Source organism: Alligator mississippiensis, chromosome 1, assembly GCF_030867095.1.
Source record: "Alligator mississippiensis isolate rAllMis1 chromosome 1, rAllMis1, whole genome shotgun sequence".
NCBI classification, from domain to species: Eukaryota; Metazoa; Chordata; order Crocodylia; family Alligatoridae; genus Alligator; species Alligator mississippiensis.
Window position 1 is genome coordinate 120,471,932 of NC_081824.1, and position 25,796 is coordinate 120,497,727.

The window sequence follows — 25,796 nt, forward strand, 5'->3', positions numbered from 1 at the left end:
TGTCATAATAACTACCCAAGGATAACAAGTTGTCTGTCTGCTCCAGGTCCTGGTGCATTTTGCATCAGTGTACAAAATTGTATTGGTGTTCAGCTGTTGTATGTGCAGGCCTCAAGTTATTTTTAACATTTTCTTTACATACATACTCTGACCTCATGCTCCAGCTTCAAATAGAATGTCAGCTGCGGCGTTTGGGACTTAAATTCAGATCTGAATCCAGACTTGTACTCTTCTCTCTCCTAGGAATCAACGTATTTAATTCATTGAAATGTCTAGGTGGTTTCTAGCAAAAGTCTGAACTGTGTAGTGAGTCTATAACTGATGGAACTGTTGCTGCAGTGATGATGACAACAGCTTCTGTAACACCTACCCCACACACCATTAAACAACGGAGCTTAGGGCTCCTTGCTGAAGGTACTGAAAAGTCCATCAGGGAGTTATCTGGTCAAATCCAGGCCACTGGGAGCTTGCATACAAGATTCAGTGCTTGGACACCTATTGCAAACAAATCATTCAACAAGCATGTAAGTTAAATTCAGGTAGAAATGATTGTCCTGATTTGCTTGAAATGCGCTGGTACAGATTGCCATGTATCTTAAAAATACCGTACTCGTGTTTGACAACACAGTGGCAGGGGAAGATTTTACACTATGCACACTGAGGTATGTATGGTAAAAGTAAATGGGTAAATATATTGGAAACAATCCCATATGAAAGAAAGTTATAAAAATGTCTTGCCTTTGAATTGCTGCAAATTTATTTTATTTGTCCCTTTAATAAAAATGTGGTAGGGACTCCTTTTATACATTTGTACAGGGCATAAGACAGTGGTTCTCAATCTTTTTAGATCTGAGGCATCCTTGGATAGACTCAGGGCACCCCTTGAAAAATGCCAGTTTTTAGTTTTCGCTCTCTTTTTGCCTACATAAAAACATAATAGAACAGCTTTTCTGTTGCAAAGAACTCCGAAAGACCACAGCTATGGATTTCTATTTGAAATCTCTGGGTATATCTTCTGAATTGTTTGTAAAAACTAAATGTGCTAATGTTGTGAGGCACCCCATGGCACTCTTGTAAGGATCTTATGGCACCCTAGTTAAGAGTCATTGGCCTAAGAAATTAGGTCTCTGGGTTCAGGTACTACTGTAATGCAGATAAATAACAAAGAATACTACCACCATGATTTCTGTCAGCAACAGGTATTGTCCCCATTAGGCTTGAGACTTGTTTACAGTACATCTACTGTATCCATTAGTGCAGTGGTCACCAACCAATGGATCTTGATCCACCAATAGATCTTGGAGTTGATCCAAGGCTGGGGTGGGGGGCTGAGTACCCATGTGCATGCATACGTGCACCCCAGCCTAGCAGGTTAGTCCATGGGGAGGGAAGGGGCAAGGGCTAGATTGAGGCCCCCGTGGTGAAGGACAGTGCTGCAGAGACAGGAGCAGAGGTAAGTTGAGTGGGGCCCCAGTTGGGTGGGACTTACCAGCTGGGGAAGTGTGCCCCCAAATAATTTTTTCTCCCCCTGCCTTGATCTGCTCCCCCTTCCCTCGCCACAGACTTACCTGCTGGGTGGGGTGGGGTGGCGGTGGCGCACAGTAGATGTTAGGTTGCTTTTAAATGCCAAAGGTGATTTCCTACTTAAAAAGGTTGGAGACCACTGCATCAGTGGGTTCACAATTGTCTCTAACACAGTAGAGAAGTAAGATGAGAACATCCTATTTCGTTAATTGTTACGATGTGTTTTCTTTTTAATAACTAATGTATGCATTGAAACATTAGCACTTTAAAAAGTAAATGGTTCTTTTTCTTTAATCAGATTAGAAACTGTTCTTAATTAAATGGGTATATTTCCCCAAAGCCTACTTCTAAATGCACATCTGTGTCCATGTTCGTGCCTGCTGGGAAAATGAGAAGGTGTAAGGAATGAGATCTTTGCTGAACAGCAGTTGGAAGAGGGAGTGAGAGGAAGTAGACTGTACCTTCAGGGGGCAGGTAAGCTGAGGTCCTCCTTTTAACTTAGAGCAGTGGTTTTCAACCTTTCTTCTTTGTGGATTCCTTTGGAAATTTCAAATGGATGTGCGGACCCCTTTGAATTGTAAGTGTGGGTATTCACAAACTTTTGATCATTGCCATCTGTTGCGGCCCCCCAGGGGTCTGTGGGCCACAGATTGAAAACCACTGACTTGGAGGGAGTGCCACCCCCCACAAAACCCAGTGCTAAGGAGGACAAAAATTAATGTCTGGTCTCCATCAAGATCCCTATTGTCAAGGATCATCAGAGGCAGATATACAGCCAGTGATGCTCTGTAAATACACGAGAGAGCTGATTTATCCAGACAGGAAAGGAATAAGAACAATGGGCACAATTCTCCATAATACTCTACTCATTAGTGCTGCTCTTTGTTGTGTACCAGTGGGAGCTCAAGGTCCCAGCAGAGAATCCAGCCCCTATACGCTGTCCCTGAAGAGCTCATGTATTCAACGAAGATGGCAGATAAAAAGATATGAGAGGGAACAGGCAGAGATGTGAAATGGCTTGGCTCATTTTATAGAGCAGATCAGTGACCAGTATCACTGAAACATAACCTATGTCTCAGTCCCATTTCTCTTTGTAGGATCATACAATCTACAAGCTTTGTTAGACACGCAGTAGGATTATACATGGTTATATGACATGCTGAATTGTGTATGAAAATACTATGTTTCCTTGTAGCTCTTTCAGAAAAGAGTTGGACTTATAAGCCACTGGTTTGATCTGTGGACAGACAAGCAGCGCAAACAATTCCTGCACACAATATTGCTGAAATGCAGTAAATCACAACTAAGGTAAGTTAATTAAAAGGTCTTGGTTAATATTTTCTTCTAAACAGGTACATCAGATTATGATGCAAGTCACTGATTCTGCATGAAATCACTTTCTGCATGGATCACATTGCAACACTGGGGCCTTTAAACATTTCCTTTTTTCTCTCAGAAATTTTGCTTAGTCTGTTTTATTAAAGACCCCAGAATAGATTAAGATCTACATTAATGCTCCACTGAAATGATGTGTGTTTATTAAAATTTACCTAATATAGACTTGAAGATCCAGATTCCCTTTTCTTGCATTAAAGGTGAAATAAAAAAATACAACCTTTCTGCCTAGTAAAACAAGCAGTAGATACTGTTTGGGTAGTACTGGCAGTTTGATCAGTACTGTAAAAAGAACTAAGATTCCCTGCCACAGGGAGCTCACCAATTAGTACTCTGATCCTGCAATTTTTAACCTAGGCAGGTTGTTAGGGTCAAGCCAGTGTTACATGTAGTAGGATCAGGGCATAAAATGTGGAACCTTCTAAAGTACTGAACATCTTTAATTCCCAGATTTTACAAGCTAAGGGTCTAGTCATGAAATCCCTTTACCTGTAGTCTAACTAACTTCAGTTTGGGTGGGTGTCTGCAGAAGGATTTGCACACTTGAGGCCTAGCCATTGATTATTAGAGATGGGTCTCCTCAGGTGCATCTACACATGCACTTTACTGCGGAGTTGACTAATTAGCTCCCCAGTAGAGTGTTACTGTCTACACGTGTCCTGGCATTAGGGCAGAGTAAATTAACTAACTACCGTAAGATAGTACCGTTGGGGGCAGTGCTATCTTATAGTGGAGTCATTTACTGCACACACAGCATGTGTGGACAGTGACCAGGACCACAGCAGTTTGAAGTGGAGCAGAGCAGACCCCGACTGACAGTAGGCTTGTGGGGTCAGCCACACAACTTCTCAATCTGAGCACTCTTGTGCCCCAGACAGCCTCTCTGCTGCCTGATGCTGCCACACAAACTTGCAGCCTACCCAGGGATGCTCTGCCCTGGCTCAAACTACTGTTGTCCTGGGTGCACATGCAGACACTGCCCAGAAACAGCTAACTCAGGTGCAAACTGTGCTGGAGTTTATTGGGTGGCATTAATTGCACGTGTAGATGTGCTCCTTTTTACCTTTCTCTGAACATCTTAATCCTTTCCACTCCAAACATCTGAAATGACTGCTCCCTTTTTTGTTGGCCTCAAATGGGCCTAAGAAAATGATGAAGTTGTCTCTCTTATTCATAGTAGTTGTCTTTCTTAAACTTCTTACCTACTAGTTATCACATAAAGCAGCTTGCACAAACATAAAGTTACATTTTCAATTCTTTTCAGAACAGTGAAACAAACCTGTGATTTAAATGCCCAGAATACCACACAACAGACACAGTTTAATTTAATTTGCAACATGTACAATTCACTGCAGAATCTACTATAGAAACCCAGTGCTTCTCTTTACATGGACTTTTTCCCCGAATGCTGCATCATGTCACTGTCATGTGATCATATTTAGAGTAATAGCCAACTACCAGTAATTAGATGAATAAATAGTGTATATAGCTGACTACCCTCATAGGTATATAGTGTATATAGCAGCTTTCATTCCTTCCTTATAAGCCCTTGAGGGCTTTGCACTGTAGTGCTCACATCAGAGTTGTGTCAATCCTAACGGTATTCTTCATAGACAAATCAGGCTTTCTGAAAGAGAAGGACGAGGTGGCATAAAAGTATCTGAATATCTATCTCTTCACAGGTTTACCCAAAATTGGTTTGCAGAGAGGATTCCAGTGACCAAAGTGGACTTCACTAGCGTGCTGCCACGTTTCATATCTTTGTACATCTTCTCTTTTCTCAGCCCCAGGGAGCTCTGTGCAACTGCCCAAGTCAGCTGGCACTGGAAATTTTTAACTGAACAGGTCTGGTCATCATAGATCTATAACCCTACTTCCTCTGCAGGCAGTAAAACTTTCTGATATCAATAGGAATAGGAACAGTAACTGGACATTTTCAGGTGTCAGCAAGCAGGCCAACTAAAAGAGGAGTTTGAGTGGAAGTTTGCAGAGGGAGTACCCTCTCTATGTGGCAAGGTCTTTTAGTGTAAGCTTGCTGGGTTATCAGTAGTGTTAGAGAGGTAGAGGTACCAAAAGAAGCATTGCAGCTGCTAGACAACATTGTAATGCCAAAACTACCACTGCTTGTTCCTCTGCCTCTACCTGTAGCGGGCTCTGTTCAGGTAGCCTCTGACCCCAGATGCTTCTATTTAAGTCCTGGTCTGACTTTATGAGGAATGCAACCTGCATGTCCCTGCCAAAAACTGCCAGATAGAGGAGTGCTTCTGATATATATGAGAGGTACTTGGTACATACCCTCAGACATCAGATAAGCGGGTGGCTAGGCTGATAAGCATCTGAGGTGGCTAGGCGGAAGGGAAGCTAGATTTGAAGGGGGAAGAGGGGCTAATAAGAAGGGCTAAAGGCTAAGCAGGGCTGCAATGGCATGGTTGTACCCTCCATTCAGCTGTGGAGTATACATGAGTAGTGAACTATCTGAGCTCACCAGCATGTTAGCTCAGCTCCTGTTGGAGCTCCACATGTGCTGAGCAGCATGGGCTCCAGCCACAGCATCTGCTTTCTTGGAGCTCTGACTTGGGTCAACACTTTGAGAAAACACCCAGAAGAAAGCAACACAAATGATGAGAAGCCTAGAAAACATGACCTACAAGTTAAGCTTGGAAGATATGGGATCATTAGAAGAAAAGCCTGAGCTGGAATTTGATAGCCTTCTCTAAATACAAAAATGGTTGTCATAAAGAGATTGATGATTAGCTGTTTTCTGATCCAAAGGGGACAGGACAAGGAGTAATTTGTTTAAATTGGGATAACAGAAATTTATGTAGGATAGTAGGATGACCTTTTTAACTACGAGGGTGGCTGAGCAATAAGGGCGGTTGAGCAACCTTTTACCTAGAAAGGTTGTGGAATCTCTCTCATTTGAAGTTTTTAAGTGCAGGTGGTTTTAGATGGGTGGTTCCTGATATTTCTCTCCTCGTTTTATCATTCTATGAAATGGGAAATCTGCATTTATATTTTGCATATAGCATAATTTTTCAAGGGAATTTCATATTTTCTCAGATGTCAGATATGTGCTTATCAATGAAAGTCTCATCATGTGTCCATCTACCACACTTTTAAGGAATTAGATATGTAATGAAATATTATAAACAAATATTATAAACAATGGGAAAGATTTGCACCAGACTGTTATTCCTCTGATACCTGATAGAGTGAACCTTTAAACTTTGCTTTACTTAATTCACTAACTCTGATGAATTATTGGAACCTTATCCTGGGCTGGGTCTATGCAGCAATGCCATGTCAGGCAGGGGTGTGAAGAACTGTGATCTCTGACCCAGTGCAGATGCAAGTCTAAGAGCAAAATTGTGCTTTTTCTGCTTCACTTGCATGAGGTGTTTTTTCTTACCCGGAAAAGGCACAACTTTGCCAGTTTAGTAATGTTAACAGAAAACCATTTGGCCATTGTCATATGCCAATTTTCTGGCAGAGCAATCTGAGTATAGATATAGCGCAATTCTAGCAAGTTTTTTAAATTACACATAAAGGTATTTTTCTTCTCTCTGACCAGAAGACTGCTCCTATCCTATCATTTGATTTTTCTGATTTGACTCTATATTTAAACCTGCTTTGGCTTATGACTTTAAACGTATGGAACTGCCTACTGCCAGGGCAGGCTCCGCCACAGAAGCCAGGGCAAGGACTATGTCCCCCTGCCCCAGCAGCAGGGAGCTGCGATTAGGTAGCAGGGGCTGATACTTATCACCCAGCTTCTGCTCTGCCATTGCAGTCGGGGTACAGGGGGCTGGGAGACCCTTATGTTCTGGCCTGAGCCCCGCAGTCATGGGCCTCAGGGTAGAAGACTCTTATTTCCCAGCCCAAGCCCCACATGAGGCTCAGGCTGGGAGATAAGGGTCTCCCAGCAGCAGCCCCGGAGTCATGGACCTGCTTTTGGGAGATAAGCATCTCTCAATAGTGGTCCCAAGACCACAGAGCATCTCCCAGCAGCAGCCCTGTGGTCATGGAGCTGGTGCTGGGAGCTCCCTGCTAGTGGGGTCTAGGGAGCTTGTTCCCTGCCCAGCTCTGCCTGCATGGAGTTGGGTGGGGAACAAGCTCCCCAGCCTGTTCCTCCCCCAACTCTACACTTACAAAGCTGGGCAGAGAACAAGCTCCCTAATCCCCACCTGCATGCCCGGGTGAGGACAATTTTCCTGTGCCCTGGCAGCAGCTTCTAGCCCCTGCTCCCTGATAGCAATCATGGGGTAGGGGCTGGGCACTTCTTCCCTGCCCCTACTCTGAAATTGTGGGGTGGGGCTGGGAACAAGCTTCCCAACTTCCACTCCATGATTGCGATTCTGATTGTGGAGCAGGGGCTGAGAGCTCCTTGCATGGGGACTGTTTCTCACCCAGCCTGGGGCTGGCTGGGACCTACCCCTGACCTGGACAGTTCCCTGCCAGCCCCCAGCTGTGTGGGGAAGCATTTGCAGCCTGGAGGTAGCTAGGGACTATCCTGTTTCAGTCAGTTGCCCAGCCAGCTCTGGGCTGCACGTGCACGGAAGTAGCCACCAAGGAGTATACCTACTCCTAGGAGCATGGGGGTAGCCACCAAGAAGGAGTATACCTACTTGGCTCACAATTGCAGGGAGTCAGTCAGAAAGGTCAAAGCAGCAACGGAACTTAGACTGGCATAAAAAATTGAAGACAACAAAAGTCCTTCTTCAGGTATATAGGGAGCAAAAAAGAAGGCGCATGGCAACACAGGACCCCTGCAGGACAGACTAGGGCAATTGGTGACAGATAGGAGTGATGAAGCTGAGCTCTTCAATGAGTTTTTCTCGTCTGTATTCCTGAACACAGATAAAGACACATCTCCCAGTTGGATTATAGACGGGCACAAGAGGGACACCAGCCCACCAACAGTTAGCCCCAACCTAGTGAAGGGATACTTGGAGGGGCTGGACATGTTTAAGTCAGCAGCCCCAGACTATCTTCATCCAAGTGTGCTGAGGGAATTAGCCAGTGTCATAGCAAAACCACTGGCAAGACTGTTTGAACACTCCTGGTGCTCAGGACAGGTCCCAAATGACTGGAAAAGGGCCAATGTGGTCCCTATTTTCAAGAATGGGAGGAAGGAGGATCTGGGTCACTACAGGTTGGTTAGTCTCACCTCTATCCTTGGGAAAACCTTTGAAAAAATTAAGGAACACATTTGTTGGCATCCAACAGGAAAAACGCAGAAGGGCAGCCAGCATGGATTCATAGCAGGTGGATCCTGCCTGACTAACCTTGTTTCTTTTTATGGCCAGGTCACAAAATGCTTAAATGCAGGAGCTGAGGTCAATGTCATTTACTTGTATTTTAAAAAGACTTTTGATATGGTGTCTCATCCCATTCTTATAGATAAACTAAGTGTCTGTGACATAGATAATTACATGGACAGGTGGGTGGTGAATTGGCTTATGTGATGAACCCAGAGAGTGTTGGTAGACGGGTCGGTATTGACGTGGAAAGATGTGGGCAGTGGGGTTCCTCAAGGTTCGGTCCTTGTACCAGTGCTGTTTAATATCTTCATCAGTGACTCAGATGAGGGGTGTGGAAAGCACTCTGTCCAAATTTGTGGACGAGACCAAATTATGGGGCAAAGTAAACACACGGGTAGAAGTGACCCGAGCAGGTTGTGGGGCCCGGGACAAATCAGCCCATGTGGGGCCCCGCCCCAACTCCGATCCCATGGTCCCTGATCCGAAGAAACTGCCAGCACCATTGGCAGCAGCAATGTTGGTGGCGGGCGGGGGTGGTACCAGGCAGCTGGATGTGGAGCCACCGCTTCATCAGGCTTCACACCGCTGCTGCTCCACCCGGCTCCGCGGGGCCCCCCAAAGCATGGGGCCTGGGGTGGTCACCCTGATTCTCCCCCCGTAGGGACAGCCCTGCGCATGGGTGGGCAGGGAACAGATTCAGGCAGGTTTGGACAGGTTGGAAAAGTGGGTAGAACAGAACAGGATGCAGTTTAGCAAAGATAAGTGCAAAGTGCTGCACCTAGGGAAGAGAGAATCACCAACACATGTAGATCGGGAGATGACCTTCTAAGTAGCACAGTGGCAGAAAGGGATCTCGGAGTCATAGTAGACTCCAAGCTGAACATGAGTCACTAATGTGACGAAGTGATAAGTAAAGCTAACCACACTCTATCATGCATTAGCAGGTGTATCACAAACAGGTCTAAGGAGGTGATACTTCCCCTTTGTGTGGCATTGGTAAGGCCACAGCTGGAGTACTGCATTCAGTTTTGAGCACCGTACTTCAAGAAGGATGTGGATAACCCTGAGAGGGTCCAGACGAGGGCTACTCAAAGCAACACGCTTCCTCATAGTACATTGCTACGGTGTGTAGCAGCTAAAAATAACCGTGCACCACTGATACAGCGCAGTACTTCTTTTTGTAGACACACTTAAATCTAGGCTGGAGTAAATGAATGTGTAGACATGCCCGGTATAAAACATAAGTGCTACACAACATACACAGATAAATATGGATCTTAAAAAGTTGCTCATAATAGCTCAACAGTTAATCTTCTCTTTCTTTTCTGCATTCTTTTTAGAAGAAATATGACAATCAAGGAGACTACAATATTTCCAAATGAAGAATTTTTAAGAAGACAAATGCAATGCTTGTATTTGATTTCCTTAATATGCTTTGAGTATTCCTTCTCAGGAACACACAAGAAAATGCCATAGCAGGCTTTAAGCCCCTACCACATTTTTAGATAATTCATAGAAAAATACCTGCAAGTGTTAATAAGTAGCACTATAATTTATTTTAGGGTTTTAAGTAGAAACTTTTTTCCCTACCTCACAGCTTGCCTTTCCTCTTTTATTGTCATCTTGTCTTAAGGATTGTCTGTGGATGCCAAAATGCATCAAGTTTGGATGGTTCCTGCCATACACTCCAACAGACAATGAACACGGCGCTTGGAAGCATCATTATATCACCTGTGCAGCTACATTGGATTACCTCACTCCAAGGGAAGCCAGTAAAATCTATGGGACCCTCAATGAACCAAAATCTGAAAATGAGGAGCAGGAAGAAAGGCTGCGAGAAAAACAGCTGAGAAAAATGATTCAGGAAAGATTGGCATTACACAAGAGTCAGTGGCATTAAATAACTATATTTTTATTTTAAAATTAATAAACTAGGCTCAACTATTCAAATAGTCAAAGGCCATTTGCTTAGGAAAACTAATTTTTATAGTTCAAATTTCTTTCAATATAAAAAGGTTATGTACTAAAAATTGGAAATACAAAAATTATTATTTTTCTTCAGTAACAGTTGCTAAACCATGTAACATGCCTGTAAGCAAAGGACTAAAAATATTCATGCTCAACCATGTACGTTATAGTTTTTAATATATGTCAGTTGTAAAAGCTATGAAAAGTATCAAATTGTCAGCAGTTGCTGACAAGAGTCTATTACACTTCAGTATACGCTGTTTTACAAATTTAGAACAATGAAGGTTTGAGAGGAAAAAGTTAAATAGCTGTGCATCCTGGAGAATTTTTAGTTACTGTTATGGATAAAATCAAATTTGAGCCAAAAGTTAGGGACTCTTGTTGTTGGGGTTTTTTTAAATAAAATTATTTGGATAAAATCTAAGACAACCAGAAATATTTTCATGGAATTTCATGAAATTTTAAGACACTTTTACAAACATTCCACAGTGTATTGAGATTTTTGACTAACAAGTCTAATAATCATGGGTATTTGATATTAGACATAGATTGTTAATTTTTATTCACCATATGGGATTCCTCTATCTTTCATTCTATGTTGGAAAGGATTTATCTATTAATGCAGTATTCCAAGATATTCTGGAGAGCACACCTTAGTTTCCACTCTCTCCACAGTGATCACAGTGATTCCTAGCCTAGCATGATCAGGATCTTCAGGTGAAATTATTCTGTCGAGATAAAATACAATATTTGCCATGTAAAACTATCATGCTTTTTTTCACTTCATCATTTCTGTAATTACTGCCTCATTGCTCCTAACAGTGTTTGCTTAAATTGCATTGGAGATGCATAGGATTAAACAGCTGCGATTGTGCTCCTTTTTTAGAGGATTTATTCATGGCTCGACCACACTGGGGAAGCAGGACATGGAGCTCAAGGTTTTTTAAATCATCATTACAGCCATGCCCGGCCCAGACTATTCAGGATTGCACGAGACTTCAGGCAGCTTTGCTAATAATTAAGGTACTGGGTTCCCTCCCCACAAAAACCTGCTTTCATTTGATCCTTTGTAGATCAGTCAGACTCATTGTTCAGTTACTAGCATTACCAGATGAGGCATCTATCTTGTCACGCATCATTTTCTTCTGATCAGACAACTCTTTTCATGTACCAACATTTAGTGCAGGATGTTGAGGTTGCTTGTCAGTGTTAAGAGAGAGATTCTGTTTGAATCTGAACTAATGGAAATGCAGTTATTGAAAGTACTTCAATTTATTTATTTATGTCTATGTAATGCTATTTAAGTCAGCACAGTTTATAGCCTTTATTTATTGAGGACCTGTTTCTGCCATCTTTACAGACTGAGTAGTACCTTACTTGCTGGGTGTGTCCACACAAGATGCTTTACTACACAGTAGACTAATTTACAGCACAGTAAAACATCACTGTCTATACGTGCGCACATTTACTGCACAGCAAATTAGTCTACTGTGCAGTTAGCTGCTACCTGCGAATACTGGGAACAAATTTGCTCCCAGTTGGCCTAACCAGCAGGGGGCCACAGGAGACAGGGAGCTCTTTGTCACAGTCCTGGTGCTACTCAGCTCCCCCGCTACCCACAGGAGCTGAGAACCAATCAGCACCAGGACTGGGGAGCTCTCTGCCCCCTGTCCCAGCTCCTGGTGTGGAACTAGCAGCTCCGGAGGACAAGCAGATTTCCAGCCCCTGCCTGCTTCCCAGGACAGCTCTCAGCAACTCCCTGCTTGGCAGGGGGCTTGCTGGCAGCTGTGTGTCCCAATGTGTCCAGGGCCAGAACTCTGCCTGCTGTAGGGGCAGCTCCCTCCTGGCCCTGTGTGCATCAGTATACATGGGGGAAGGACACAGCTGCTGCTGCTGTTAGCAGAGCTCTCCTGACTCCATGCCCACTGGGACTGGCCTCTCCTGGCTTCATGCCCACTGGGACTGGCATGTCCCTTGCCAACTCGCCTTCAAGACACATTTGGATGCTTATCTTGCTGGGATCCTATGATCCCTGCTGACTTCCTGCCCCTAGGACAGGGGGCTGGACTCGATGATCCTCCGTGGTCCCTTCCATACCAAATGTCTATGAAATCTATGAAACTCCCAGGCTAGCGCAAGGGGGAGCCTGGAGCTACCCCTGGCTGCTGCAGGCAGGCAGAGCAGAATGGGAGCATCTCTGTACTGAAGTGCTTCCATTGGGAGCAAATCTGTTCCTGGGAAGGCTTACTGCATGGTAAAATACTGTGAAATAACAGCATATGTAGATGCACCCACTGGATGCATTTACACATGACACTACATGGCTGTAGCAATGTGCTCCCTCGTTATAGTACATTGCTATGGCAACATAGCAGCTAAAACTAACTGTGCATGGCATGCATGGCGCAATACAGACTCTTACTGTGCTGTCATTTAGCACTTTCAAAAGGAAATACTAAATGATGGTGCAGTAACAAAGGTGACCTAGGAACACATGTAGGCATGCCCACTGTGTACTAGTGGAATAAAGTACCCTGTACCATGGATAAGGCTGGGAAAATAAGACCAATAATAGTTGTGCTATAAATGAAAATTCTATGGAATTGTTTTCTGTCTGAAATACAGGTGATGATAAAGTATAGTGGGCCTTTGCTTATCTAATAATGCTGGGTTCAGAATGGCTCCCATGGTATGAATATGTAAGGTAGTGCAGTGCTGTGTAGAGATACCCAAGTAGGCTCTGAACAAATTAGTTTGGCTTTGAGAAGCAGAATACCACAGTGCTTTGCCTGGGGCTACCATGCTCTACTGCCCATTATGGTTAATTAGTTTGGACAAGAACTGGCTAATGGGACTAACCAGGTTCTGATATCCAAGCTCTCTCATGACTGAATGTGGCAAGCTTATTTTCAGGATATGCTGGTAAGTGCTACAAAGGCTGCAACTTGAATATTTTAACGAAGAGAGGGCAAATCCTGCAAACACTTAACGTCATAAACTGAGAATGGACTTGATAACCAGCTTCAAATACCTGAAGGGCAATTTATAAGGAGGATGAAGATAGATTTTTTTTGTGTGACTGTAGGGAACAGAAGTAGGAGGAATGGCCTCAAACTGCAGCAGAGAAAATGTAGGCTGAAGATTAGGAGGAACTTTCTAACTATGAGGGTAGTCAACCATTGAAACAGGCTACCTACAAAAGTTGTGACATCTCCATCCCTGGACATTTTCAGGACCAGATTAGAAGGAAACTTAGCTCGGATAGTTTAATGCATGATTATTAGGGGCGTGCAAAGTGGGTCCTATTCGATTTGGATTCAGATTCAGCTTGAATCCGGGACAGTGATTCAATTTGTTCATTTGGATCACTGTCCCTGATTTGATTTGGCTGAATCTGAATCTGAAGATTCGATGCTGATTCGGAGAATTAGTGATTTGGACACAGATGCAGCTTTAAAAGTTTTTTCTACATACCTTGAGGTAGCAGGTGTGGCTTGTGAATGCTGCAATGCTGGGACATGTGGAGCATCCCACAGGAGTGTGAGGGGTCTCTCCATGTGCTCAGTGGCAAACCCAGAAGTAGACCGGAAGTACTTCTGGTCCACTTCCAGGTCTGCTGGGGAGTGCTCTGAGGGGGTCCCCACCCCATGCCTCCCCAGTTCGGTGATCGGCTGCGGGGAGACCCCAGATGCCTCCCCCCAGCCGCAGGAAGCACCAGTCACCAAGCTGAGGAGGATGCGGGGGGCCCCCCAGTGCACTGCCCAGTGGACCCGGAAGTAGAACAGAAGTGCTTCTGGTCTACTTCTAGGTCTGCTTTCAAGCACACTGGGGAGCCCCCCATGCTTCTGTGGGACTCGATGTGCCCCAGCATCACAGCATTCCCAAGCCCCTGCTACCTAGAAGTATGTACAAAAAACATTTAAAGCTGTGTCTATGTCCAAATGTCTTAATTTTTTCAAATCTCTCTGAATTGATTTGGAGGGTCCCGATTTGATTCAGTGAGATTAAAGGGTCCTCTGATTCAATTCGGATTCAGAGATTCGGCCACTGAATCAGGCCAGATCTCTGCCAGATCAAATCAGGGACCGAAGCTTCTCACAGCCCTAATTATTATCCTGCCTTGAGTTGTGTCTGGAAAAAATGACCTCCTGAGGTCCCTTCTAGCCCTACATTCCTATGACTGGTATTGATTGGGGAATACTGTCTGTAGGTATTTGTTTACTGTAAACACTCTGAGCTGTTTGGATAGGGTGGGATATACATCTAAATACATAATTTAAAAATAAATTAAGATTTTAGACTGTGTACACCCAAACAACAGAACAAAGTCAAGTATTTATAACAATGGACAATGAATACAGAAAGAAGAAAATGCTCCATTACATATCTAACTCTATATAAAAGAGAAAAGTGATTAGCCGTGTTAGTCTGAAGTCAGTCAGAAGGCAGGATAGATATGTACCTTCATAGACTAACTAAATAAGATATATATGAGAGCACAAGCTTTTGTGAACCAAAGTCCACTTCATCAGCATCTATATATATCTTATTTAGTTAGCCTGCAATGGTGCATATCTACCTTGGGTTCTGACTCTTCATAAAAATCAGTCTTAATGCATTACAGGGCCTTATCTACAACTGTTCCTCTGAGGTCTTGAGTGCCTTGGGCTTCTTCAGACTTCAGCAGGAGTTGATGGTGGTTGATGAGACACTGGGCGCATCTACCTAAGACACTTTACTGTGCTGTATAGCAAATTAGTGTGTAGTAAGCATCACCATCTACTAGTGCAGACCCTTATTGTGCAGTAATTTACTCTACTCAGCAGCATGTGTAGGTGGGAGCCCAGAAGCAGATTTGCTCCCTGTCAGCGGGGCAGCAGGGGGCAGGAGGTTGCACCCTGCCCCCTGGAGCTGCCTGCTGCTGGGGCAGGCTCTGCAGCAGAATCTAGATGGGGACAATGTCCCTCTGCCCCAGGAGCAGGGAGCACCCAGCCCCCACTCCGTGACTGCAGAGCTGGGGCCAAGAGTTCCCTACATGGGGAGAGTTCTCCGCCCAGCCTGAAGTTGGATGGGATCTTCTCCAGGACTAGGACAGTTCCTGGCCAGCCCCAGGCTATGCGGGGAGGTCTACACATTCAGCCTAGGGACTGTCCTGTTTTGAGCAGTCCCCAGCTAGCTCTGAGCTGCATGTGTAGACTTCCTTGCGCAGCCTGAGGCTGGCTAGGAACTATTCTGATCTTGGGCAGGTCCAAGCCCTGCAGATTTTTCCCAGCTCCATGCCCCAATCGGGTGATCGAGGCATGGGGCTTGGAAAGAGCTGCGGGGGAGGGGCAAGTCCCAGCCCCACTACCCCGATCTGCCAGTGGGGCAGCTAGCATTGAGCCCCCAGCTGGGCCTCTTGCTGCTAGCTGCTCCACCTGTGGATCGGGACCCCTAGCCGCCCCTCGCTGCTAGCTGCCCCCTGTTAGCTGCCCCACCAGCAGGTTGGGGCAGGGTGCTGGGACCTGCCCCTCCCCTGCAGCTCTTTCCAAGCCCCCTGCCCCAGATTGGGGAGCTGGGACTGGGAGTTCCCTGCTGCCGGGGCAGGGGGACATTGTCCCTGCCCCAGAAGCAGGCAGCTTCTGGGGGCAGGGAGCAATCTCCCAGGCCCCATCAGAAGAGCCTAGAGCTCCCCCTGGCTGCTGCAGTGGGGCAGAGCATGGTGGGAGCACCCTCTCTGGGTTGCTCCCATTGGGAGCAAATCTGCTCCCAAATGTGTGCATATGTGGACACCTGCCCAGGATGGCTTACCCATCCAGCAACATTTACATGTGTAGATGTGCCCACTGGTACCAGAAATAAAAAAATAAAGGTAGAAGAAGCCAATTCCCAGTCAAGGAAAATACTTTTTTTGAAAAAGTCTAAATTGGCTGGTTAGACAATTTCAAAGCTATTTTCTAAAAAATTTCAAACCTGCTAAAATAATCATTTATAAGATGAAAGGATAAGAAAAAGTATCATTCTTTTGAGTGGGAATGACTTTTCCCTCAAAGTTACAGTAAACATACTAACAGGGTTTTAATTACAAAAAGATTGAAATCTAAACAAAACATTTTAAAATTAAATGTTGCGCATGACCTGAACAATTTATTTACAAATTGAGTCAATAAGATTGACTTTTTGTTCTGGTTTGGGATGGGGATAAATTTGAAATCAGAATAATTCTCATAAAGCAGGAAAACAGTTTCAAGGGTAGCCCTACTTTACACACACAAATTAATATTTAGGGTCCTGGTTTTATAAAGTAGTATTTCTTGAACTGTGGTGCATGTGGGGATCCCTGTGGCAGCTGCCACCACTGATTCACCTTGCCACTGAATTATATATGCTAGCTTTTGCACACTGCTGAAGTGATGCTTGAGGTTTCATCCGTGTTGTACAATTTACAGGATTCTGTCTGAACTAGAAATCTGTGAAAACTGATCTGCTGGCAGTTCTGAAAACCTGAAAAAAATAATTTTAGACTGATTTGAAACTTCAAAATCTTCTGTAATCTAAGAAGTCAGAAAACAACTTGAACAAAACCTTTAATTTGATAAAATGAAATGTTTTGTTTTGTTTGTTCTTGAGGTTTAATTTTTTGCAATACAATTGAAGGAAATTTTGGAATGAAACATTGTATCAAATAAAAAAACCCTAAATATTTCATTCTAAATGGGATAGGACATGAACATTTTCATATTTTGAATTTCTAAATGCTTTTTACTGAAACCATTTTTATTGAAACAATCAAAAAATAATTTAAATTTGTGAAAAGTTTCAGTTGACCTAATTGCATTTTTTTCAGTTGAACAGTTTTAGCCAAAAAAAAAAAAAAAAATCACCCAGCTGTATTTTTGATTACTGTTCTTCAGAGGCTCCCTCTACACATTATAGATATTATGTAATTAGCTTGTTAATTGTGTAGTTAACTGAAACCAGATACACCTGTAAAGTAGTTATCATGCCGTAAAAATGTCCAACCAGCTATAAAAGACCTGAAAATTGTATACTAACTTTATGGTTGGTATCCAGCTTTGATTTGCATGTGTAGCAGGGTCCCCCCTGAAGCTGTGAGCCCTGTCAGCTGACCAGGCTCTGAACTGCAGGGATGCACCAGGCCCAGCCAGGGCCGGGAGTCCCACAGCTGAGGGGATTCTCAGCTCAGGCAGCTGTGGACTCTGGGTCTTGGTAGCACCACACAGATGCAAGGAACCAGCTGGGGCAAGACTGTGATCTCCTAGCCCCAGGGCTGCATGGAGCCTCAGGGGTGTGTGAAACCTCCAGAGCTGGAAGACCATGGTGCCATGATGGTTTCCCAGCCTTAGGGGTGCATGAAACCCCTAGGCTGGGAGACTGTAGCAGCCATGATCTCCCAGCCCCAAGGGCTCCATGCACAATGAGGCTTCATACACTGACAGTAAGATGTGATGGGATCTAACGTGTGATCCCACAATTCTGCTTCCTGCCATGCATGTGTGGCATGGCAGGAGGTGCAATTGTATGGATCATGTGTTAGATCCCATTGTACCTTTACCTGCATGTGTAGAGTGGCCCTGAGAAATGCATTTAAATGCATCTGCTTTTGTTTTAGGGGTGGTGGTTATGGCTGTGTTGGTCTAAGGACATAGGCAGACACAGTTCTTTGAGTAAATGTGATATCTTTTATTAGACCAACTAAATAAAAATTTCCAACAATTTTCCAACTATTTAGTTGGTCTAATATAAGACATCACATTTACCCAAAAAACCTTGTCTGCCTCTGATTTTGTTTGCCTCTTTCAATCATAGAATCATAGAAAATGAGGGTTGGAAGGGACCTCAGGAGGTCATCTAATGGGAAGGAAAGGGGCAGCACCCCTGCTCAAAGCAGGACCATCCCCAACTACAGCATCCCAACCAACGCTTTGTCTAGCCGGGTTTTAAAAGCCTCCAAGGGTGGAGATTCCATAGCCTCCTTGGGTAATCTGTTCCAGTGCTTTCTAGTGAGAGAGTTTTTCCTTGTATCTAACCTAAATTTCTCTTGCTGTAACTTGAGACCATTTCTCCTTGTTCTGTTATCTGCTATCACAGGTAACAGTCTAGTTCCATCCTCGTTCTAACAATCCTTTAGGTAGTTGAAGGCCACTATTAAATCCCCACTCAGTCTTCTGGGGCCTTTGTACATGCCACATTTTTTGCCCTTTCTTGCACTGCAATGGTATGACTGTTTGCACGAGAGGGTTTTCCAGGTGCTTTAAAAGTCTTTCTGGCGCAGGACCATCCTGCTCTCCTGCGGTGCCAGCCGGGGACCAGGCTTAATCTGTTTGAAAACCAAGCGTGTGCAAACCTGATGTGACACTTCAAAATAAACAGGTTTTAAATTTTATAAACCTATTTAATTTAATGGACGATTAAACCACATGGTGTGTACAGGTGCCCCTCTTCTCCAGACTGAAGAAGCCCAGTTCCCTCAGTCTCTCCTCAGAAGTCATATGCCTCAGTCCCCTAACCATAGATTCATAGATGTTAGGGTCAGAAGGGACCTCAACAGATCATCGAGTCTGACCCCCTGCATAAGCAGGAAAGAGTGCTGGGTCTAGATGACCCCAGCTAGATGGATATCCAACCTCCTCTTGAAGACCCCCAGGGTAGGGGAGAGCACCACCTCCCTTGGGAGCCCATTCCAGACTTTGGCCACTCAAACTGTGAAGAAGTTCCTCCTAATGTCCAATCTAAATCTAATCTCTGATAGCTTGTGGCCATTATTTCTTGTAACCCCCAGGGGCGCCTTGGTGAATAAATACTCACCAATTCCCTTCTGTGCCCCCGTGATGAACTTATAGGCAGCCACAAAGTCGCCTCTCAACCTTCTCTTGCGGAGGCTGAAAAGGTCCAGGTTCTCTAGTCTCTCCTCGTAGGGCTTGGTCTGCAGGCCCTTAACCATACGTGTGGCCCTTCTCTGGACCCTCTCCAGGTTATCCGCATCCCTCTTGAAGTGCGGTGCCCAGAATTGCACACAGTACTCCAACTGCGGTCTGACCAGCGCCCGATAGAGGGGAAGTATCACCTCTTTGGAACTATTTTCATTGCTTTCCACTGGACCGTCCAATTTGTTCACATCCTTTATCCACAACCTTTTGGAGGGCCCAAAACTGGACACAATACTCCAGATATGGCCTCCCCAATGCTGAATTGGGGTGAAAAATCACTTCCCTCAATCTTTTGGAAACAGTCCTACTAATGCAGCCCAGTATGTTGTTAGCCTTTTTCACAACAAAGACACATTGTTGGCTCATATTCAGCTTAATGTCCTCTGTAACCTGAGGCTCCTTTTCTGCACTGTGGTTCCACTGTAACCTGAGGGTCCTGAGCTGCTGCTTAGTCAGCCAATACCTGTCTGTCCTGGTGTTTAGGATTGTTCTGTCCTAAGTACATGGCTTTGCATTTGTCCTTATTGCACTTAATGAGATTTCTTTTGATCCAGTCATTCAATTTGTTGAGGTCTCTCTGAATTCTAGTCCTACCCTCCAGCTTATCTATTATTCCCCCCCAGCTTGGTGTCCTCTGCAAATTTGCTGAGGGTGCACTCTATGCCATCTTCCAGGTCATTGATGAAGCTAGTGAACAAAACTGGCACAGGACCAACTGCTGGGGCACTCCACTTGAGACCAGCTGCCAACTAGACATTGAGCCACTGCTTACTACTCTCTGAGCCTGACAATCCAGCCTGTTTTTTATCCACCTTCCAGTCCATTCATACAACCCATACTTTCTTAGCTTGCCTGTGAGAATGTTGTAGGAGACCATATCAAAAGCTTTGCTAAAGTCAAGGTATATCATGTCAGCTGCTTTTCCCCACATTCACAGAGCCAGTCATCTTATCAAAGAAGGAAGGTTGTTCAGGCAGGACTTGCCCTTGGTAAATCCATGCTAACTGTTCCTGAGCACCTTCTTCTCCTCCAAGTGCTTAGAAATAGATTCCTTAAAGATCTGCTCCATGTTTTTTCTTGGGACTGAGGTGAGGGTGACTGGTCTATAATTCCCTGAACCTTCCTTTTCCCCTTCCTTAAAGATGGGCACTATATTTGTCCTTTTCCAATTGTTTAGGACCTCCCCAATCTTCATGAGTTTTCAAAGATGATGGCCAATAGCCCTGCAATCACATCAGCCAACTCCCTCAGCACCCTCAGGTGCACTGCATCCAGTTCCATTGACTTGTACATATCCAGCTTTTTAAAATAGTCCCTAACCTGTTCTTTTGCTAGTGTTGGCTTCCCACCTGCTCCTCAAACTGTGCTGCTAGGTGCAGTAGTCTGGGAGCTGACCCTGCTTGTGAAGACTGAGGTAAAAAAGCATTATTTCAGCCTTTTGTGCATCCTCTGTCACTAAGTTGCCTCCCCCATTCAGTTAGGGACCCACACTTTCCCTGGTCTTCCTCTTGTTGCTGACATACTTGTAGAAACCCTTTTTGTTACCCATCACATCCCTTGCTAGCTGCAACTCCAGTTGCATTTTGGCCTTCCTAATTTTATTCATGCATACCTGAGCAATACTCATATACTCCTCCCTAGTTGTTTGTCCATGTTTCCACTTCTTATGAGCTTCTTTTTTGTGTTTTATATCACTGAAGAGTTCCCTGTAAGCCAAGCTGGTCTTCTGCCATACTTGCTAGTCTTTCTGCACATTTGGATGGTTTGTTCCTGTGTCCTCAGTAAGGATTCTTTTAAGTACAACTAGCTCTCTTAGGCTTTTTCCCTGCTTAGACTGGCCTCCCAGGGGATCCTGCCCATCAGTTCCCTAAGTGAGTTGAAGTCTGCTTTCCTGAAGTCCAGCAACCTTACTCTGCTCGTCTCCTTCCTCCTTTTCCTCAGGATCCTGAACTCAATCATCTCCTGGTCACTGCTGCCAAAGTTTGCTAGTATTTCTGACTGGTACAATAATACAGGGAATGTATATTATTATACTGTGTCAAATGCATTTAGCTTTTGTATTTTTCTTTAAATGCTTACAGGAAAGAAATGCTATTCCAAATCATACTCTTTCAACTTTGCTCTCTGAAGAAATGAAATCCATGTCAAGTTTTAGTCTGGCAGCAGAGAAGCAGTTGGTTTTAGCCTCCTTAAAATCTTTTCCCAACAGGTAAGCAATGCTCAAAATTTTCAAAGCACTGGAGAGTCTCTCAACACAAAATATAAAATGGTCCCCACAAAGTATTGATTAGTAACAGTCACAGAACACAGGACATATGGGAAACAACACAAAAATGCAAGTCTCTGTTGTCATGTCATACACTTTTGAAATACAGGCACCTTGATGGAGTTCATTCTCAATAAAGCCCATATAGTTTCTGTACAATTGGTACTTGATCTTCAGGCTGAAAGTAGCAGCTCTGGGAACCAACTTATAGGAGATGTATCTGTCATATCAGGTCTTCCAATTAACTGAAACCAAGTGAGTCTAGTTTTACGGCTAGCATTAAAATTTGATATTGGGCAGAAATGTGGTGTTGTGTGAGGGTTAGCCAGGGACACTAGCTTCATTCTGTAAACCCCAGGGTCTGATTTGGCTTGAAGTAGCCACTACCAGAAATATATGGGCTTAAATCAGCAGATCTTAAGACCCACAGCTCTCCCACAGTGCAACAGGTTGTTCGTCCAAAATAGGAAAATTATATAGTAGAATCTGAATAATGGTTGGATCAAATGTGGGTTTGTGAACCAGTTGGGTACTATTTATAGCCATAGCAAACAGTGTATGCAACCACTGAGTTGCTCCTAATGATTGCTCAGACTTCTATTTCAAATGGTGCTCCTTCTCCAGTCAGCTGTTTGGGACTGCTGAGAAATCTCCAGATGGCTGGAGAAACAGTACCATTTGAAGGAAAACCCTCAGGAAACAGCTGCCAGGCTCATCAAAAGCATCCTATGCAAAAGCACCCAGTCAAGCAGATTGTGAATCACCTGGTTTTGAAGAATCTGGTTCTACTGTGTAGTCATTTTTGTTAAGTACAGGGAGTCAAAAAGCCCAAGGTTGAATCAGTTCAGTCTTTGCAAGTTAATATAAACTGCAGGGATTAAACTGAGAAACAACTGGATAGACATTCACTTTTGATTCAGGAAATGCAGCCACATGCCTGGTGTGGCTCAGGCCAGAAGCTGGGGAGTTCTAGAGCACAGTTCTCTGGCACATAGTCAGTATGAGCTGTGTGTTTGCTTCCTCTTCCTGCTGCCCCCAAAGTCTCTGGGATTTGCAGTTCAGAATTACAGCAACAGGACTCTGCAGAGTTGCTTTTTACCTCCTCTTCCTACTTCCAGGTTCCTCTGGGATTTGTAGTCCACAGTCACAGCCAGCAGTACATTTTTAGCAGGGCAGGGCAGGGCAGCTCTGTACTCGGTGGAAGGAAAGTTTAACTCTTCTCCCTGGCCCAGACCCCAGCTGGGGTTTGCCCTCCTCCCCCACCAACCCTTCTCTGCTGGGCAGACAGCACAGCACAGCCCAGGGCTGGAAAGCACGCTGGGATGCTTGAGGGCTGTCATTTAACTTGAACCAGGAAAAGTGCCATTGGATGGGGGACTACCAGTAAATCCAGAAGGTTGTACTTTCCATGGGCTAAGCCAGAGCTGTATTGGCTAAGTAGCAGTAGTGTAACAACGGATAGGTGAGCACAGCGTGAGCCCCAGGTGCTGCCCCACTCCCTCCCATTCCTTGATTCTCCCCTCCCCTGGCACTTTGCACCTTCTCTGACAGCAGGGAGGGCAAAGCAGCAGCAGCAATGCATATTATAGGAGCAGCATCTGGAGGTTTGCTCCTGTGAGGGTGAGGTGTCATCTTTTTGCCACTGAAAATTGGTGGTTAAATGGCCCCTCACCCCACACATTAGGTGCAGTACTGGCCAGTTATGCCTCTGCTACTTGGGGAGAGGCTCCAAAAAGTGCATTCTCTTTTGTTGCATTAAAACCTATTCTTGTCAAAGACATGACCTAAAAATAAATATAAAGACTTCAAGTAGGTGAACTATAGGTGTTTAGAAATCAAGAATTCCAATATTCATTAGACTATTAAAGTTTATTTTCTCCTAGAAATGGTGTCATTCAGCAAGAATAGAATAGAATAATAGACATGGCTACACATGTATTTATCAAAGTAACTGGTAGGTGTTTCAGTCCAGTATTTTAAGGATTTATCAATTTACAGAGCTACAGAGATAGGATGGAATTTCAGAAACATTATGATGTTTTCAGACATTAGAGCGTTAAGGAACTCATAGACAGTAGTCATTTATAAAAGCCAGAACTTTTTACTCTCCACATCCCTCTCCCAAATGCAAAGAGGTGTCACAACTATGCATATGGAACACTGGGATATTTTCCAAAGTACTATGTACAAGAGGCAGTAATGCTGGAAATCAAAATGCATGTGTATTGAGGATAACAGGTTATCCAGGATTTTTTTTTTTCTCAAGTTTCATTGTTTATTCACCTTCACAGATTTAAGCAAAAAAGAATGGTTATAATAGTTTTAATACTGATTTTGAATTATTAGTATTATTTTTAACTTATCTTCACATAGAAGAAATGTGGCTGGAACCAGATCTTACCCTTTGCTACCTTACAAACATCGTCAGAACATCTACCAAAAATACAGCAATTGTATATATCCACTTCATCCATGCCTGCTCTTGATATCATCTCAGATTCCTGCATATGAGGTATGAATTTTTTTAAAGGCTTCTTTTTTTTGGGTGACTGGGTTTCTGTGTGCCCAAACTGTGCTCAATATTGCAGAGCTTTACAAGAGACTTTTCTTCCTTCCTTGAAGAAATGTACCATACTTAATGAGTGCAGCAGAAAATTACAGTAACATCTGTAAAGTAAGTCTTTGGGTCCAAATGACTCTTACTGACAGAAATTCAGAGTTTAACACGAAATTGATTTTAAAAATGCTGCTTGCTCAAGATGAGATTTTCAAATGTACTAATACACATATGATTTAAAGTTCATAGATTGTTAGGGGCTGGATGGGACTTTGCAGATCATCAGGTCCAGCCCCGCACCCACTCTAGGCAGGAAGAAAGCTCCTGTGTTTTAAGTAATAATATGTGAAAGTTGCTTTACAAATGTATGTAAAGTGTCATGTTAAAAGCAGCCTACACTGCATATTTATTTAAAATGTGTCTATAATCTCAGCTTCAAAAAGTAACAGTGAGGGAAAAATGCAGAACACAGAGCTGAACCACCAAGCAGCATTATTTTGTTCCCTGATAAAGATAAGGACCTGGTCCTACCATCTACTGCATGTAGGCAACCTGCTGCACATCTACAAAATACCATTAACTTCAAGCCCATGCCCAATAAGTGTCATAGTGAAGAGCCTGGTTATTGTTAACCTTACATGGAGGCTTTTGGAAAGAGATCCACCTGGAATTATAAAGTCACTTCTTGATATAGTGACTTATTATTATTACATATGATACATAATGTGGTACAGTCTACAACAGTGGTATCAAACTTGTCCAGCCCACAGGGCCAGATGATGGTCTCTGTGCCAGTCGGCAGGCGAGATCCAACTGTGCCAGAGCCAGCTCTCACCCCAGACCAAACCCCTGGCTGTGAGTGGAACCCACAGCACCAAGTCCAATCCACGCACCAGACTGGCTCTGCATGCTCATGGGCAGAATCCTTTGGCTCCACAGGCCAGATTTGGCCTGTAAGTTATATGCTTGACACCCTGATCTACAACATTTTAACTGATTTAGAAATTATACTTATCAAGGAATCACCTTCTTGAGAAATACATGAATTGTCATTCTTAAATAATTTCTTCCTGCAGATGGTTCTGGATAGCACTAAGCCAGAAGTAGTTCCCGTGGTATATGAACATAGTGGAATGACATTGGAAAGTCTCTTTTTTTACATAGAAAAGGCCCTTGATGGCCGAAAAGCAAAGAGTATTGGAATTTTCAGTGATGGAGACTCCAGAGAAATCAGTTTGCTTCAAGGTAATGGTTAGATTAAAGAGCAGAAACAAAATAATTGGTAATATTTCGCATGCTATCACATGCTGAGTTTTCCCAAAAGGGACAGTAGTATAAATCTGAAAAGTTAATCCCACTATAATGAGTTTCTAGCTGGAGGAGGATCTGCACCTTCTATTGTAGTTACCTGGGAAGAAAGGGTTGCCTAGATGTAAAAGCTTACAGGACAAGGATTTTAGTAATCAGTTAAAAACAAGGAGACTGCAGAGTCATTTCTGTTATTATCTTTATAAGGGTATGGAGACCCTGAAGACAAGCCATAGAACTAAAAGTCTGACCAGGAAGTTAAATAAGGGATTCAAGTAAGATGAGAAAATGAAGCAAAAGAGGAGAATTAAAAAGCAGCCCCATAAATAGAAAATAGTGGTCACAGGAGAAGGTGTGAGAGAGGAGAGGGGTGGACTATGATACAAAGAAATAAATTTAGAGGTAGAAGTAATTAAAAAAAAGATGGAAGGGAAGTAATCTCACAGTTTAGAAGTTATAGAAGTAATCTCACAGTTTGCAAGTTATGGAACATTGCACTTATTCATACTTGCTACTTTTATTATATTGCCCTAAAACAGTTGAAGGGATAGTAATCCAAAGTGCAGATGAGATGGATTTTTTAGCAG

At 43.8% G+C, this 25,796-nt stretch overlaps 1 protein-coding gene across 1 annotated transcript in view; it reads left to right on the forward strand.

Moving 5' to 3' along the window:
- ECT2L (epithelial cell transforming 2 like) overlaps positions 1 to 25,796 on the forward strand; it is a 64,588-nt gene that overhangs the window by 2,050 nt on the left and 36,742 nt on the right. The window contains exons 2-9 of the mRNA XM_006267455.4: positions 244 to 524; positions 2,720 to 2,832; positions 4,602 to 4,764; positions 9,814 to 10,066; positions 11,035 to 11,171; positions 21,160 to 21,287; positions 23,718 to 23,856; positions 24,978 to 25,146. Coding sequence (XP_006267517.4) covers positions 342 to 524; positions 2,720 to 2,832; positions 4,602 to 4,764; positions 9,814 to 10,066; positions 11,035 to 11,171; positions 21,160 to 21,287; positions 23,718 to 23,856; positions 24,978 to 25,146 — 1,285 coding nt within the window. The 5' untranslated portion in view covers positions 244 to 341. The remainder of the gene's footprint in view (positions 1 to 243; positions 525 to 2,719; positions 2,833 to 4,601; positions 4,765 to 9,813; positions 10,067 to 11,034; positions 11,172 to 21,159; positions 21,288 to 23,717; positions 23,857 to 24,977; positions 25,147 to 25,796) is intronic.